This window comes from Mustela lutreola, chromosome 18, assembly GCF_030435805.1.
Source record: "Mustela lutreola isolate mMusLut2 chromosome 18, mMusLut2.pri, whole genome shotgun sequence".
Classification (NCBI taxonomy): domain Eukaryota; kingdom Metazoa; phylum Chordata; class Mammalia; order Carnivora; family Mustelidae; genus Mustela; species Mustela lutreola.
Genome location: NC_081307.1, coordinates 19,422,488 through 19,435,705, shown reverse-complemented (window position 1 = coordinate 19,435,705; position 13,218 = coordinate 19,422,488). Strand labels below are relative to the sequence as shown.

The following is a 13,218-nucleotide window of genomic DNA, read 5'->3' as shown; positions in this document are numbered from 1 at the left end:
CAGTTATAAAATAAATAAGTCTCAGAGATGAAAAGTACGGCACAGGGAATATAGTTAATAGTATTATAATAACGTATGGTGACAGATGGTGACAGCACTTACCATGGTGAGCATGGAGTAATGTATAGAATTGTTGAATCAATATGTTGTACATTTGAAACTAATATAACATTGTATCTTAATTATGCTTAAATTACAAGTAAAGATTAAAATTAATAAAGATGAGCCAGAGCATCTTATAATAATGACAATTGAGGTAGTGCTCTAAAGTAAATAAAATAGAGTACTTTCTCAACCTATGATGGGGTTACATCCTGATGAACCCATTGTAAGTTGAAAATATGTAGGTTAAAAATGCATTTAGTACATCTAACCCATTGAGCATGATAGCTTAGCCTAGCTGACCTCAAGCATATTCAGAACACTTACATCAGCCTACATCTAGGCAAAATCTTTAATACAAAGCCGATTTTATAGTAAATCGTTGAATTGATTGAATACTGTACTGAAAGTGAAGAACAGGGGTTGTATGGGGACAAAATGGTTGTTAAGTGTCTTTGTTGTTTACCCTTGTGATCACGTGGCTGGCAGGAGCTGTGGTTTGCTGCCACCGCTCCACATCATGAGAGAAGATCATACCGAATATCACTTTCCTGAGAGGAGATACAAATTCAAAATTTGAAGTATGGTTTCTAATGCCTGTGTATCGCTCTCACACCATTGTGAGGAAAAAAAAAAAATCATTGAACCTCTGTAAGTTGGGATCATCGGTAGGTTGTTGGTGGCGTATCAGAAGGACACAGGAGCCAACTGGAGATTCCCAATGACCAAAGCTAGAACAATCTGAGCAAAAAAATAAATAAAATAGTATTAGATTATAACCCAAAGTATAAAATAAATATCTCTGAGTCTACTGATATCAGTAAATGAATAAATGAATGAAGAAACGGGGAGCAAAATGTCTTATAGAAGAATTTCAAATAATGTAGATACTCTGTCTTCAAGAGAGACAAGAATAAAAAACCCCACTACTTCAATGTAGGCTGCGTGTGGTGAATTTCTTTCAAAGAGTATAGGATGGAAAAGGGAAAAATACGAGGAACTTTAGAGTGGAAGAACCTGACAAATACTGCCTCAGCCAGTGACCAAGGTTCAGTCGGCACTGATGATGTTGTTAGCATGTGCCCTTGAGAGGATGTGGTAAGAATGGTGCTTTCCCTCTGTGGTCTTCATCCCCCTGACAACTAATCTCAAACCCATCATGAGAAAAACATCAGACAAATTTTAATAGAGAAGCATCTTATAAAATAGCTGACCAGAATACTCAAAACTGACAAGGTCAACAAAAACAAGGACTGTTTCTGAAACTGTCACAGTCAGGAGGAACTTAAGGAGATAGGACAAATAAATGTACTGTGGCATACTGGGTGGAATCCTGGAAGAGAAAAAGATATTCAGTAAAAACTAAAGAAAACTAAAGAAATCTGAATAAACTATGGACTTTAGTTAATAATAACAGATCAGTATTTATTTACTAATTGTGGTAAATATACCGTAATGTACTAATATTTGATGTTTAGTAATGTGGGCAATTTGATGAGAAGATATATGGAAACCATGTAATATTTGCTCAAATTTTCCATAAATCTAAAGTGTTTTAAAGTTGATAAAACTATTTAAACAAAACAGAAGGGGACTACCATAATCTGCACTATGATAATCTGCAGGTTGGTGATAGGTCTAGGGCGTTATCTTTCCACCCCAGGAGATCTTCCATTCCTTCAGATCTCTACAGATGTCATCTTTCTTCAAATCCATGACATACCTTTGCACATAGAAGTGTTCTGGGGGAAAGGTCTGTATATTTGGTACCTCCCAAGGTAAAATTAGATATTTGGACATCCATGTTATACAAGTAATAATTCTACCAACCTGTATTTGGTACTCTGGACCTGATGCCATGTGTTTATTTACTAATAAAAGCATTAAACATCTGAGGAGTCTTTCAGTTCTGTTACTCATTTTTTTTAAAGATTTTATTTATTTATTTGACACACAGAGAGAGATCACATGTAGGCAGAGAGGCAGGCAGAGAGAGGGAGGGGGAAGCAGGCTCCCTGCTGAGCAGAGAGCCCGATGCCAATGCCCATGCCGGGCTCCATCCCTGGACCCTGAGATCATGACCTGAGCTGAAGGCAGAGGCTTAACCCACTGAGCCACCCAGGTGCCCCGCTGTTACTCATTTTTTAAAACTGAGATTTAAGGTAGCAAGCAAGTGAAAAGCAACTGTTGGAAAGAATGCACTATGCCTTCGTAAATGTGACCTTCATTTGTTATTTGTATTCATTTGAGAAAGGACTGGTTGAAGTGTAATTTTGAAACACTATGAAATTAATTAGTAGGAAAGAAAATGTGGATTTGTCATGGAAGGAATATTTAATGTTGAGAATACTTTTTTCCGTTACTTTAGAAACTCTTTTTTTTTTTTTTTTTCTAGATTTTTATTCATTTATTTGACAGAGAGAGATCACAAGTAGGCGGAGAGGCAGGCAGAGAGAGAGGGGAGGAAGGAGGCTTCCCGCTGAGCAGAGAACCCGATGCGGGGCTCGATCCCAGAATCCTGGGATCATGACCTGAGCCGAAGGCAGAGGCTTTAACCCACTGAGCCACCCAGGCGCCCCACTTTAGAAACTCTTAAAGACTTAACTATAACCTACCTACTAGTTTAATGCCAGTAAATTTGATACACTAATTTAGAATAATTTGTATTATGTAAATTTATACTTAGAGAAAATTTTTTACTTTCTTTACCTTAATGGGTCTGAAATTTTACAGTATATTTAACTAAGTGTCATGCATATGGAAATAATATGGTAACTTAGAAATGATCTACATTTGAAAACTGGAGATTCGTTTTTCTTTTTAAAATAACCTCAATAGAATTGTCAACCTCTAAACAAAGATTTTTAATTTTTATTTCTCCAAAGAGAAAGATTTAGGCTCAAACATCATGACCTCATTTTCAACAAATTGTTTTTATTTCCTTCACTGACATAATTAGATCACTTTTTTAAGACTTAAAAGGTGAACTATACCATACATACAAAAAAAATATAATGCACAATTTAAAGAATAATAAAATGAAAATAACTAAAGTCACTCAAGTATTATAGAAAACATTATTTATATTTTTGGTATTACCTGTGTACTTTCATATTGCATTTCCCTGCATTTCTCTATAGTAACTACTCTCCTGAAGTTTTGTGTTAATCAGTCTCTTGCTTTTCTTTATAATTTTCTTATATATGTGTGTGTGTTTCTATGTGTGTGTATCCCCATAGTGTATACCTTTTTGGTTTTAAAATTTTATGTAAACGGAATCCTTCTATATATTTTCTATAAAGTGATCTGTTGTTCAACAGTATGTTGAGATTCTCTGTTACAAGTAATTGTAGTTTGGGGCGCCTGGGTGGCTCAGTTGTTAAGCATCTGCCTTCAGCTCAGGTTGTGATCCCAGTTCTAGGATCGAGCCCCGCGTCAGGCTCCCTGCTCCGCGGGGAGCCTGCTTCTCTCTCTCCCACTCCCTCTGCTGTGTTCCCTCTCTCCCTGTGTCTCTGTCAAATAAATAAATAAAATCTTCAAAAAAAAAATAACAACAACAAATAGCTGTAGTTCATTAATTGTTCCATGTAATATAGGATTCAATTATGTGGATATATCATACTCCAGTTTATTTAGCCTTTTGATGGACATTTGGGCTGTGTTTAATTTTTTACATTTCAAACATCAATGCTGTAAATATCCCTGTATGTGTCTCCTGGAAGACATTTATACTTTTTTATACAGACTTCTAAAACTTTTTTTTTTTTGTGATTGGTGTGCGTGCGTGTGTGTGTGTGTGTGTGTGTGTAGCCAAACCAATTTGATTTTTCTGAAATACGTGTTTTTTTTTTTAAAGATTTTATTTATTTATTTGACAGAGAGAGATCACAAGTAGACGGAGAGGCAGGCAGAGAGAAAGAGAGAGAGGGAAGCAGGCTCCCTGCCGAGCAGAGAGCCCGATGCAGGACTCGATCCCAGGACCCTGAGATCATGACCTGAGCCGAAGGCAGCGGCTTAACCCACTGAGCCACCCAGGCGCCCTGAAATACATGTTTTTTAATTGGGTGGGCCAGATTGGCAGTTTAAGAAGTAAAATGCATGATTAGTTCTTTTGAGTGCTAGAGAATTCATGTAATGATTATCCTTAAGTTAAAATTCATTTACATGAGAAAACATGTTTGATGGGTTTGTTTCTATTTTTTTTTTTTAATTTTTTATTTTTTATAAACATATATTTTTATCCCTAGGGGTACAGGTCTGTGAATCACCAGGTTTACACACTTCACAGCACTCACCAAATCACATACCCTCCCCAATGTCCATAATCCCACCCCCTTCTCCCAAACCCCCTCCCCCCGGCAACCCTCAGTTTGTTTCGTGAGATTAAGAGTCACTTATGGTTTGTCTCCCTCCCAATCCCATCTTGTTTCATTTATTCTTCTTCTACCCACTTAAGCCTCCATGTTGTATCACCACTTCCTCATATCAGGGAGATCATATGATAGTTGTCTTTCTCTGCTTGACTTATTTCGCTAAGCATGATACGCTCTAGTTCCATCCATGTTGTTGCAAATAGCAAGATTTCATTTCTTTTGATGGCTGCATAGTATTCCATTGTGTATATATACCACATCTTCTTGATCCATTCATCTGTTGATGGACATCTAGGTTCTTTCCATAGTTTGGCTATTGTGGACATTGCTGCTATAAACATTCGGGTGCATGTGCCCCTTTGGATCACTACATTTGTATCTTTAGGGTAAATACCCAATAGTGCAATTGCTGGGTCATAGGGCAGTTCTATTTTCAACATTTTGAGGAACCTCCATGCTGTTTTCCAGAGTGGCTGCACCAGCTTGCATTCCCACCAACAGTGTAGGAGGGTTCCCCTTTCTCCGCATACTCGCCGGCATCTGTCATTTCCTGATTTGTTGATTTTAGCCATTCTGACTGGTGTGAGGTGATATCTCATTGTGGTTTTGATTTGTATTTCCCTGATGCCGAGTGATATGGAGCACTTTTTCATGTGTCTGTTCGCCATCTGGATGTCTTCTTTGCAGAAATGTCTGTTCATGTCTTCTGCCCATTTCTTGATTGGATTATTTGTTCTTTGGGTGTTGAGTTTGCTAAGTTCTTTATAGATTCTGGACACTAGTCCTTTATCTGATATGTCGTTTGCAAATATCTTCTCCCATTCTGTCAGTTGTCTTTTGATTTTGTTAACTGTTTCCTTTGCTGTGCAAAAGCTTTTGATCTTGATGAAATCCCAGTAGTTCATTTTTTCCCTTGCTTCCCTTGCCTTTTGCGTAGTTCCTAGGAAGATGTTGCTGCGGCAGAGGTCGAAGAGGTTGCTGCCCGTGTTCTCCTCAAGGATTTTGATGGATTCCTTTCGTACATTGAGATCCTTCATCCATTTTGAGTCTATTTTTGTGTGTGGTGTAAGGAAGTGGTCCAATTTCATTTTTCTGCATGTGGCTGTCCAATTTTCCCAACACCATTTATTGAAAAGGCTGTCTTTTTTCCATTGGACATTCTTTCCTGCTTTGTCGAAGATTAGTTGACCATAGATTTGAGGGTCTATTTCTGGGCTCTCTATTCTGTTCCATTGATCTATGTGTCTGTTTTTGTGCCAGTACCATGCTGTCTTGATGATGACAGCTTTGTAATAGAGCTTGAAGTCCGGAATTGTGATGCCACCGACGTTGGCTTTCTTTTTCAATATCCCTTTGGCTATTCGAGGTCTTTTCTGGTTCCATATAAATTTTAGCATTATTTGTTCCATTTCTTTGAAAAAGATGGATGGTACTTTGATAGGAATTGCATTAAATGTGTAGATTGCTTTAGGTAGCATAGACATTTTCACAATATTTATTCTTCCAATCCAGGAGCATGGAACATTTTTCCATTTCTTTGTGTCTTCCTCAATTTCTTTCATGAGAACTTTATAGTTTTCTGAGTATAGATTCTGTGTCTCTTTGGTTAGGTTTATACCTAGGTATCTTATGGTTTTGGATGCAATTGTGAATGGGATTGACTCCTTAATATCTCTTTCTTCTGTCTTGCTGTTGGTGTAGAGAAATGCAACTGATTTCTGTGCATTGATTTTATATCCTGACACTTTACTGAATTCCTGTATAAGTTCTAGCAGTTTTGGAGTGGAGTCTTTTGGGTTTTCCACATATAGTATCATATCATCTGCGAAGAGTGATAATTTGACTTCTTCTTTGCCGATTTGGATGCCTTTAATTTCCTTTTGTTGTCTGATTGCTGAGGCTAGGACCTCTAGTACGATGTTGAATAGCAGTGGTGATAATGGACATCCCTGCCGTGTTCCTGACCTTAGCGGAAAAGCTTTCAGTTTTTCTCCATTGAGAATGATATTTGCGGTGGGTTTTTCATAGATGGCTTTGATGATATTGAGGTATGTGCCCTCTATCCCTACACTTTGAAGAGTTTTGATCAGGAAGGGATGTTGTACTTTGTCAAATGCTTTTTCAGCATCTATTGAGAGTATCATATGGTTCTTGTTCTTTCTTTTATTGATGTGTTGTATCACATTGACTGATTTGCGGATGTTGAACCAACCTTGCAGCCCTGGAATAAATCCCACTTGGTCGTGGTGAATAATCTTTTTAATGTACTGTTGAATCCTATTGGCTAGTATTTTGTTGAGTATTTTCGCATCTGTGTTCATCAAGGATATCGGTCTATAGCTCTCTTTTTTGGTGGGATCCTTGTCTGGTTTTGGGATCAAGGTGATGCTGGCCTCATAAAATGAGTTTGGAAGTTTTCCTTCCATTTCTATTTTTTGGAACAGTTTCAGGAGAATAGGAATTAGTTCTTCTTTAAATGTTTGGTAGAATTCCCCCGGGAAGCCGTCTGGCCCTGGGCTTTTGTTTGTTTGGAGATTTTTAATGACTGTTTCAATCTCCTTACTGGTTATGGGTCTGTTCAGGCTTTCTATTTCTTCCTGGTTCAGTTGTGGTAGTTTATATGTTTCTAGGAATGCATCCATTTCTTCCAGATTGTCAAATTTATTGCCGTAGAGTTGCTCATAGTATGTTCTTATAATAGTTTGTATTTCTTTGGTGTTAGTTGTGATCTCTCCTCTTTCATTCATGATTTTATTTATTTGGGTCCTTTCTCTTTTCTTTTTGATAAGTCGGGCCAGGGGTTTATCAATTTTATTAATTCTTTCGAAGAACCAGCTCCTAGTTTCGTTGATTTGTTCTATTGTTTTTTTGGTTTCTATTTCATTGATTTCTGCTCTGATCTTTATGATTTCTCTTCTCCTGCTGGGCTTAGGGTTTCTTTCTTGTTCTTTCTCCAGCTCCTTTAGGTGTAGGGTTAGGTTGTGTACCTGAGACCTTTCTTGTTTCTTGAGAAAGGCTTGTACCGCTATATATTTTCCTCTCAGGACTGCCTTTGTTGTGTCCCACAGATTTTGAACCGTTGTATTTTCATTATCATTTGTTTCCATGATTTTTTTCAATTCTTCTTTAATTTCCCGGTTGACCCATTCATTCTTTAGAAGGATACTGTTTAGTCTCCATGTATTTGGGTTCTTTCCAAACTTCCTTTTGTGGTTGAGTTCTAGCTTTAGAGCATTGTGGTCTGAAAATATGCAGGGAATGATCCCAATCTTTTGATACCGGTTGAGTCCTGATTTAGGACCGAGGATGTGATCTATTCTGGAGAATGTTCCATGTGCACTAGAGAAGAATGTGTATTCTGTTGCTTTGGGATGAAATATTCTGAATATATCTGTGATGTCCATCTGGTCCAGTGTGTCGTTTAAGGCCTTTATTTCCTTGCTGATCTTTTGCTTGGATGACCTGTCCATTTCAGTGAGGGGAGTGTTAAAGTCCCCTACTATTATTGTATTATTGTTGATGTGTTTCTTTGATTTTGTTATTAATTGGTTTATATAGTTGGCTGCTCCCACATTGGGGGCATAGATATTTAAAATTGTTAAATCTTCTTGTTGGACAGACCCTTTGAGTATGATATAGTGTCCTTCCTCATCTCTTATTATAGTCTTTGGCTTAAAATCTAATTGATCTGATATAAGAATTGCCACTCCTGCTTTCTTCTGATGTCCATTAGCATGGTAAATTCTTTTCCACCCCCTCACTTTAAATCTGGAGGTGTCTTCGGGCTTAAAATGTGTTTCTTGGAGGCAACATATAGATGGGTTTTGTTTTTTTATCCATTCTGATACCCTGTGTCTTTTGACAGGGGCATTTAGCCCATTCACATTCAGGGTAACTATTGAGAGATATGAATTTAGTGCCATTGTATTGCCTGTAAGGTGACTGTTACTGTATAGGTCTCTGTTCCTTTCTGATCTACCACTTGTAGGCTCTCTCTTTGCTTAGAGGACCCCTTTCAATATTTCCTGTAGAGCTGGTTTGGTATTTGCAAATTCTTTCAGTTGTTGTTTGTCCTGAAAGCTTTTAATCTCTCCTTCTATTTTCAATGATAGCCTAGCTGGATATAGTATTCTTGGCTGCATGTTTTTCTCGTTTAGTGCTCTGAAAATATCATGCCAGCTCTTTCTGGCCTGCCAGGTCTCTGTGGATAAGTCAGCTGCCAATCTAATATTTTTACCATTGTATGTTACAGACTTCTTTTCCCGGGCTGCTTTCAGGATTTTCTCTTTGTCATTGAGACTTGTAAATTTTACTATTAGGTGACGGGGTGTGGGCCTATTCTTATTGATTTTGAGGGGCATTCTCTGAACCTCCTGAATTTTGATGCTCGTTCCCTTTGCCATATTGGGGAAATTCTCCCCAATAATTCTCTCCAGTATACCTTCTGCTCCCCTCTCACTTTCTTCTTCTTCTGGAATCCCAATTATTCTAATGTTGTTTCGTCTTATGGTGTCACTTATCTCTCGAATTCTCCCCTCGTGGTCCAGTAGCTGTTTGTCCCTCTTTTGCTCAGCTTCTTTATTCTCTGTCATTTGGTCTTCTATATCACTAATTCTTTCTTCTGCCTCATTTATCCTAGCAGTTAGAGCCTCCATTTTTGATTGCACCTCATTAATAGCTTTTTTGATTTCACCTTGGTTAGATTTTAGTTCTTTTATTTCTCCAGAAAGGGCTTTTATATCTCTCGAGAGGGTTTCTCTCATATCTTCCATGCCTTTTTCGAGCCCGGCTAGAACCTTGAGAATTGTCATTCTGAACTCTAGATCTGACATATTACCAATGTCTGTATTGATTAGGTCCCTAGCCTTCGGTACTGCCTCTTGTTCTTTTTTTTGTGTTGAATTTTTCCGTCTTGTCATTTTGTCCAGATAAGAGTAAATGAAGGGGCAAGTAAAATACTAAAAGGGTGGCAACAACCCCAGGAAAATATGCTTTAACCAAATTAGAAGAGATCCAAAATCGTGAGTGGGGAGAAAGGGGATAAAAAGAGGTTCAAAAAGGAAGAAAGAAAAAAGAAAAAAAAAAAAAAGAAAAGAAAAGAATATTTTTAAAGAAAGAAAACACCTAAGAAAAATGTAAAAAAAAAATATATATATATATTAGATAAACTAGTAAAAAATCGTTAAAAAAGAAAAAGGTAACAGTTAAAAAAAAATTTTACCCGAAGGTTTGTTTCTATTTTTATTCCTAATAATATCCAGTTGAAAAATTTACCCCTTGAGCCAAATTTGTTTATTTTGCTATTTCATTTTTGAATATAACTCATATTGGGGTAGAACTCTACAGTTTATAAGAGAATTTTACATACTCTATTCTGCTTGAGTTTCACAGACATCTGTGGAAGTATTATTAAGTATTAAGGTATTATTAATTGCTCCCTTTTTCTAGATGCATCAGCTAAGGCTCTACCAGATTAACAGACTTTCCCAGATTCCAACTCCATTACCACTCTGAATCTGTATGATAGATATCATTAATATTTTGTGTATACCTTTTTGTAGGTATAGTACACCAGTGTGCTATTTCTTGAGAACACTGACTGAAACTAAATTTCTTCCCACAGTTCCATCTCTCTTATGCAGAGAAAGAATTGTTGGAGAGAGAGCCAAGAGGAGAAGCCCATCAGGAAGTTCTTAGGCGAGCCGCCAAAGATCTTCCCATCTATACCAGGACCATGTCTGGAGGTACATCATAATGAGTGCTTTGGCACCATTGTTGTGGTGACTGTCAGCATATTTATATGCTTGCAACTGTCAAACCCTCATTGAAAATCATTGGGTTCTGTCCTGGGTGGTTATTAAACCTTTCCTATACAATTCCATAAAACAGGCTTGTGAATAATAGTGTGGCCCGGAGATCTCAACCATATCCACACTGACGTTAATTCTCCAGTGGCTTCTCTAGTCACTTACTTGGGACTCAGAGGAGATGTTAGAACTGCTGAAATCTTGATTTGTACTTGTATTTATTTTCAAAGTTTTAATGATTGATCTTCCTATTGTTTTTTAATGGAAGGGAGCAGTGTCTATAATGAACATAACATTGGCAATTTTATATAAATTTATTGTATAAGGTGTATAAAACTTAAGGTATTAATATAATTTATCTTTAGAAGGTAAGGTAGTTTTCGTTTCTCCCCCCTGCTTTTTTTTTTTTTCTTTTTTAATGTAATTCAGCTAATAAATCCCTTTTACCTGGGTCAGGATTTTTTTAGGTAGTGTATCAGCTATCTAATTAAAGAATTGTCTTTAAAATGGACACACACAGACTACTGATATTTGTCCACCAAGGCTCACCCAGAAATTTGGTAACTTTAGGCCTGTGCCACCCACTTTGGTGGCACATTTTAAGCGGCTGTTGAGCACTTAAAATGTGGCCACTCCAAATTGCGTTGTGCCATACATATAAAATACACAACTGGTTTCAAAGATGTAGCATGGAAAAAAGAATGTAAAATATCTCATTAATATTCTTATATTACTTATCCTTGTCTCTAACTCACTTGAGGATCATAATTGAATCTAAGTTAAAGTCTCACAGTTTCTTCCTATTTGTTTTCCCCGCTTCTCAACGGGCAAGTGGCAATTCCCTGATTTAATTTTCATGCCACCAGTTCCATCCCACAAAGACAGAGCCGTGCTTATACACGTTTATGTATGTTGACCCTATATAAGCCTAGGCAAATACTGAGGCGATTTAAGCCCCTTCAAAATAAATTCCTGCACAGGTTTCCAAAACTAGTTAATGACCGTGACAGTATCAGGTATGAAAAACTAGTCTCCGCCTTCATTCCGAGTTCAGGGCTCTTCTACTGTCTCCCTTGACACACTGGATTTGGAGAAAGGGAGGAAGGGTAAGTCACACCATAACAAAGTATTCATTTCCATTAATAATAACTACACTTTGGATTTAAAAGTCACCCTTCATGTAGTTTACGTAATGTTAAGACTGTCAGTCTCTTGTTCCTCTTAGGTATTGGATCCCTATCTCCTGAGATGAATTTAGGGTTCTTAAAATTTGTGACAGTGTGGCATACAATCTGGGTCTCATAATATAATCTATGTTTATATCTTTAGTGCAAACATTCCAGATGCCTGCAAATTCAATGTTAACTGACTAGAGTCACTGACTAAATTAAAGCAGACACAAAGTGTAATAAATAGATTATGTTGGTCTGATTGATCTATGGACTGTGTAGAGTGCAGAGGTAAACACAAGGCAGTGGCCACAATCCCACCAAGGCAGGACTGTGAGAGAGATGCTTCCCACCTCCCGCCCAGCCAAGACCCTTGGGTTCTTTGGAAAACTGCTTTCCTCACCCTGAGAAATTCCGTGAACCAAAGCAACTGAACAGTTCAGGTGATGTGCATGTGCATTATATTTTATAGAGAGAACTGAAGAAAGTGGATGGTAATATAACTTAAGATTTTACGATCCATTCTAAGTAGGAAGTACAGTACTTCCTCCAAACCCTGAAAGTAGAATGTCAGCTCCCTAGATTAAGGTGACTGCCCTATAGGGGAATATTCACATACACACCTGAGCTGGGGGCATAGTAAAGCAGGGTATTAACAAGCCTGCTCATCTTGCCTGTTTGTCCTGAACTTTCTTCTGATCCAGCCATCTTCTGCTTTCTTACAGGGATCGCCAAACTTTATCACATTTTTCTGGATTTTTGTTCTTATTAATTTTTAGCTCTGTATTGACCTTGATCTTTTTTTTTTTTTTAAAGATTTTATTTATTTATTTGACAGAGAGAAATCACAAGTAGTCAGAGAGGCAGGCAGAGAGAGAGAGAGGGAAGCAGGCTCCCCGCTGAGCAGAGAGCCCGATGCGGGACTCGATCCCAGGACCCTGAGATCACGACCCAAGCCGAAGGCAGTGGCTTAACCCATTGAGCCACCCAGGCGCCCTTGACCTTGATCTTTTTGAGCAATTTTTTTTTTTTTTTTTTTTTTTTTTTTTGGATTTTGACTAATAGGTAACAGCCAGAGGTGATGGAGCCTATCATTTTGCACACAGAAATTGATAATGTTTTCTTTTCAGCATTACCCAAAAGGTTTTAAATTATATAAGTAATAGTTAAATAAACTCTGAAAAAATTAAAACAAGACAGTTAAAATTCGCCTTGACTGTTCGGAGCTTTTAAATGATAAGCAGGTGGTTCATTTTAAATTACAGCGGGATAATTTTAGCCAAATATGATATGGCACATGGAAATGTTTTTTAGTTTTTATTTTATTCATCTGGTGCTCACCATGACAAGTGCCCTCCTGAATCCTTATCACCTATTACCCCCTTCCCCACCTTTCTCTGGTTTTCTATATTTAAGAGTCTGTTTCTTGGTTTGTTTCTTTCTCTTTTTTCCTTTTTGCCTTTATCTGTTTGTTTTGTTTCTTAAATTTCATATTTGAGTGGAATCATACGGTATTTGTCTTTCTCTAACTTATTTCACTTAGATAATATACTCTAGCTCCATCCATGTCTTTGCAAATGGCAAGATTTCATTCTTTTTTATGGCTGAATATTATTCCATTGTGAATATATGTGTAGCACAATATTTTTATCCATTCATCAGTCGATGGGCACGCGCACTACTTCTGTATCTTGGCTATTGTAAATAATGGTCCTGTAAACATAGGGTGCATGTATCCCTTTGAATTAGTGTTTTCGTGTTCTTTAG

General features: G+C 37.4%; 1 protein-coding gene across 3 annotated transcripts in view; it reads left to right on the top strand.

Moving 5' to 3' along the window:
• Nucleotides 1-13,218, top strand: part of ZDHHC2 (zinc finger DHHC-type palmitoyltransferase 2) — an 82,061-nt gene that overhangs the window by 30,058 nt on the left and 38,785 nt on the right. For all 3 annotated transcript variants that reach the window (XR_009349637.1, XR_009349636.1, XM_059156035.1), the window contains exon 4: nt 10,099-10,219. Coding sequence is in view for 1 of the 3 variants with exons in the window: in XM_059156035.1 (XP_059012018.1) it covers nt 10,099-10,219 (121 nt within the window). In the remaining 2 variants the exon portion in view is untranslated. The remainder of the gene's footprint in view (nt 1-10,098; nt 10,220-13,218) is intronic.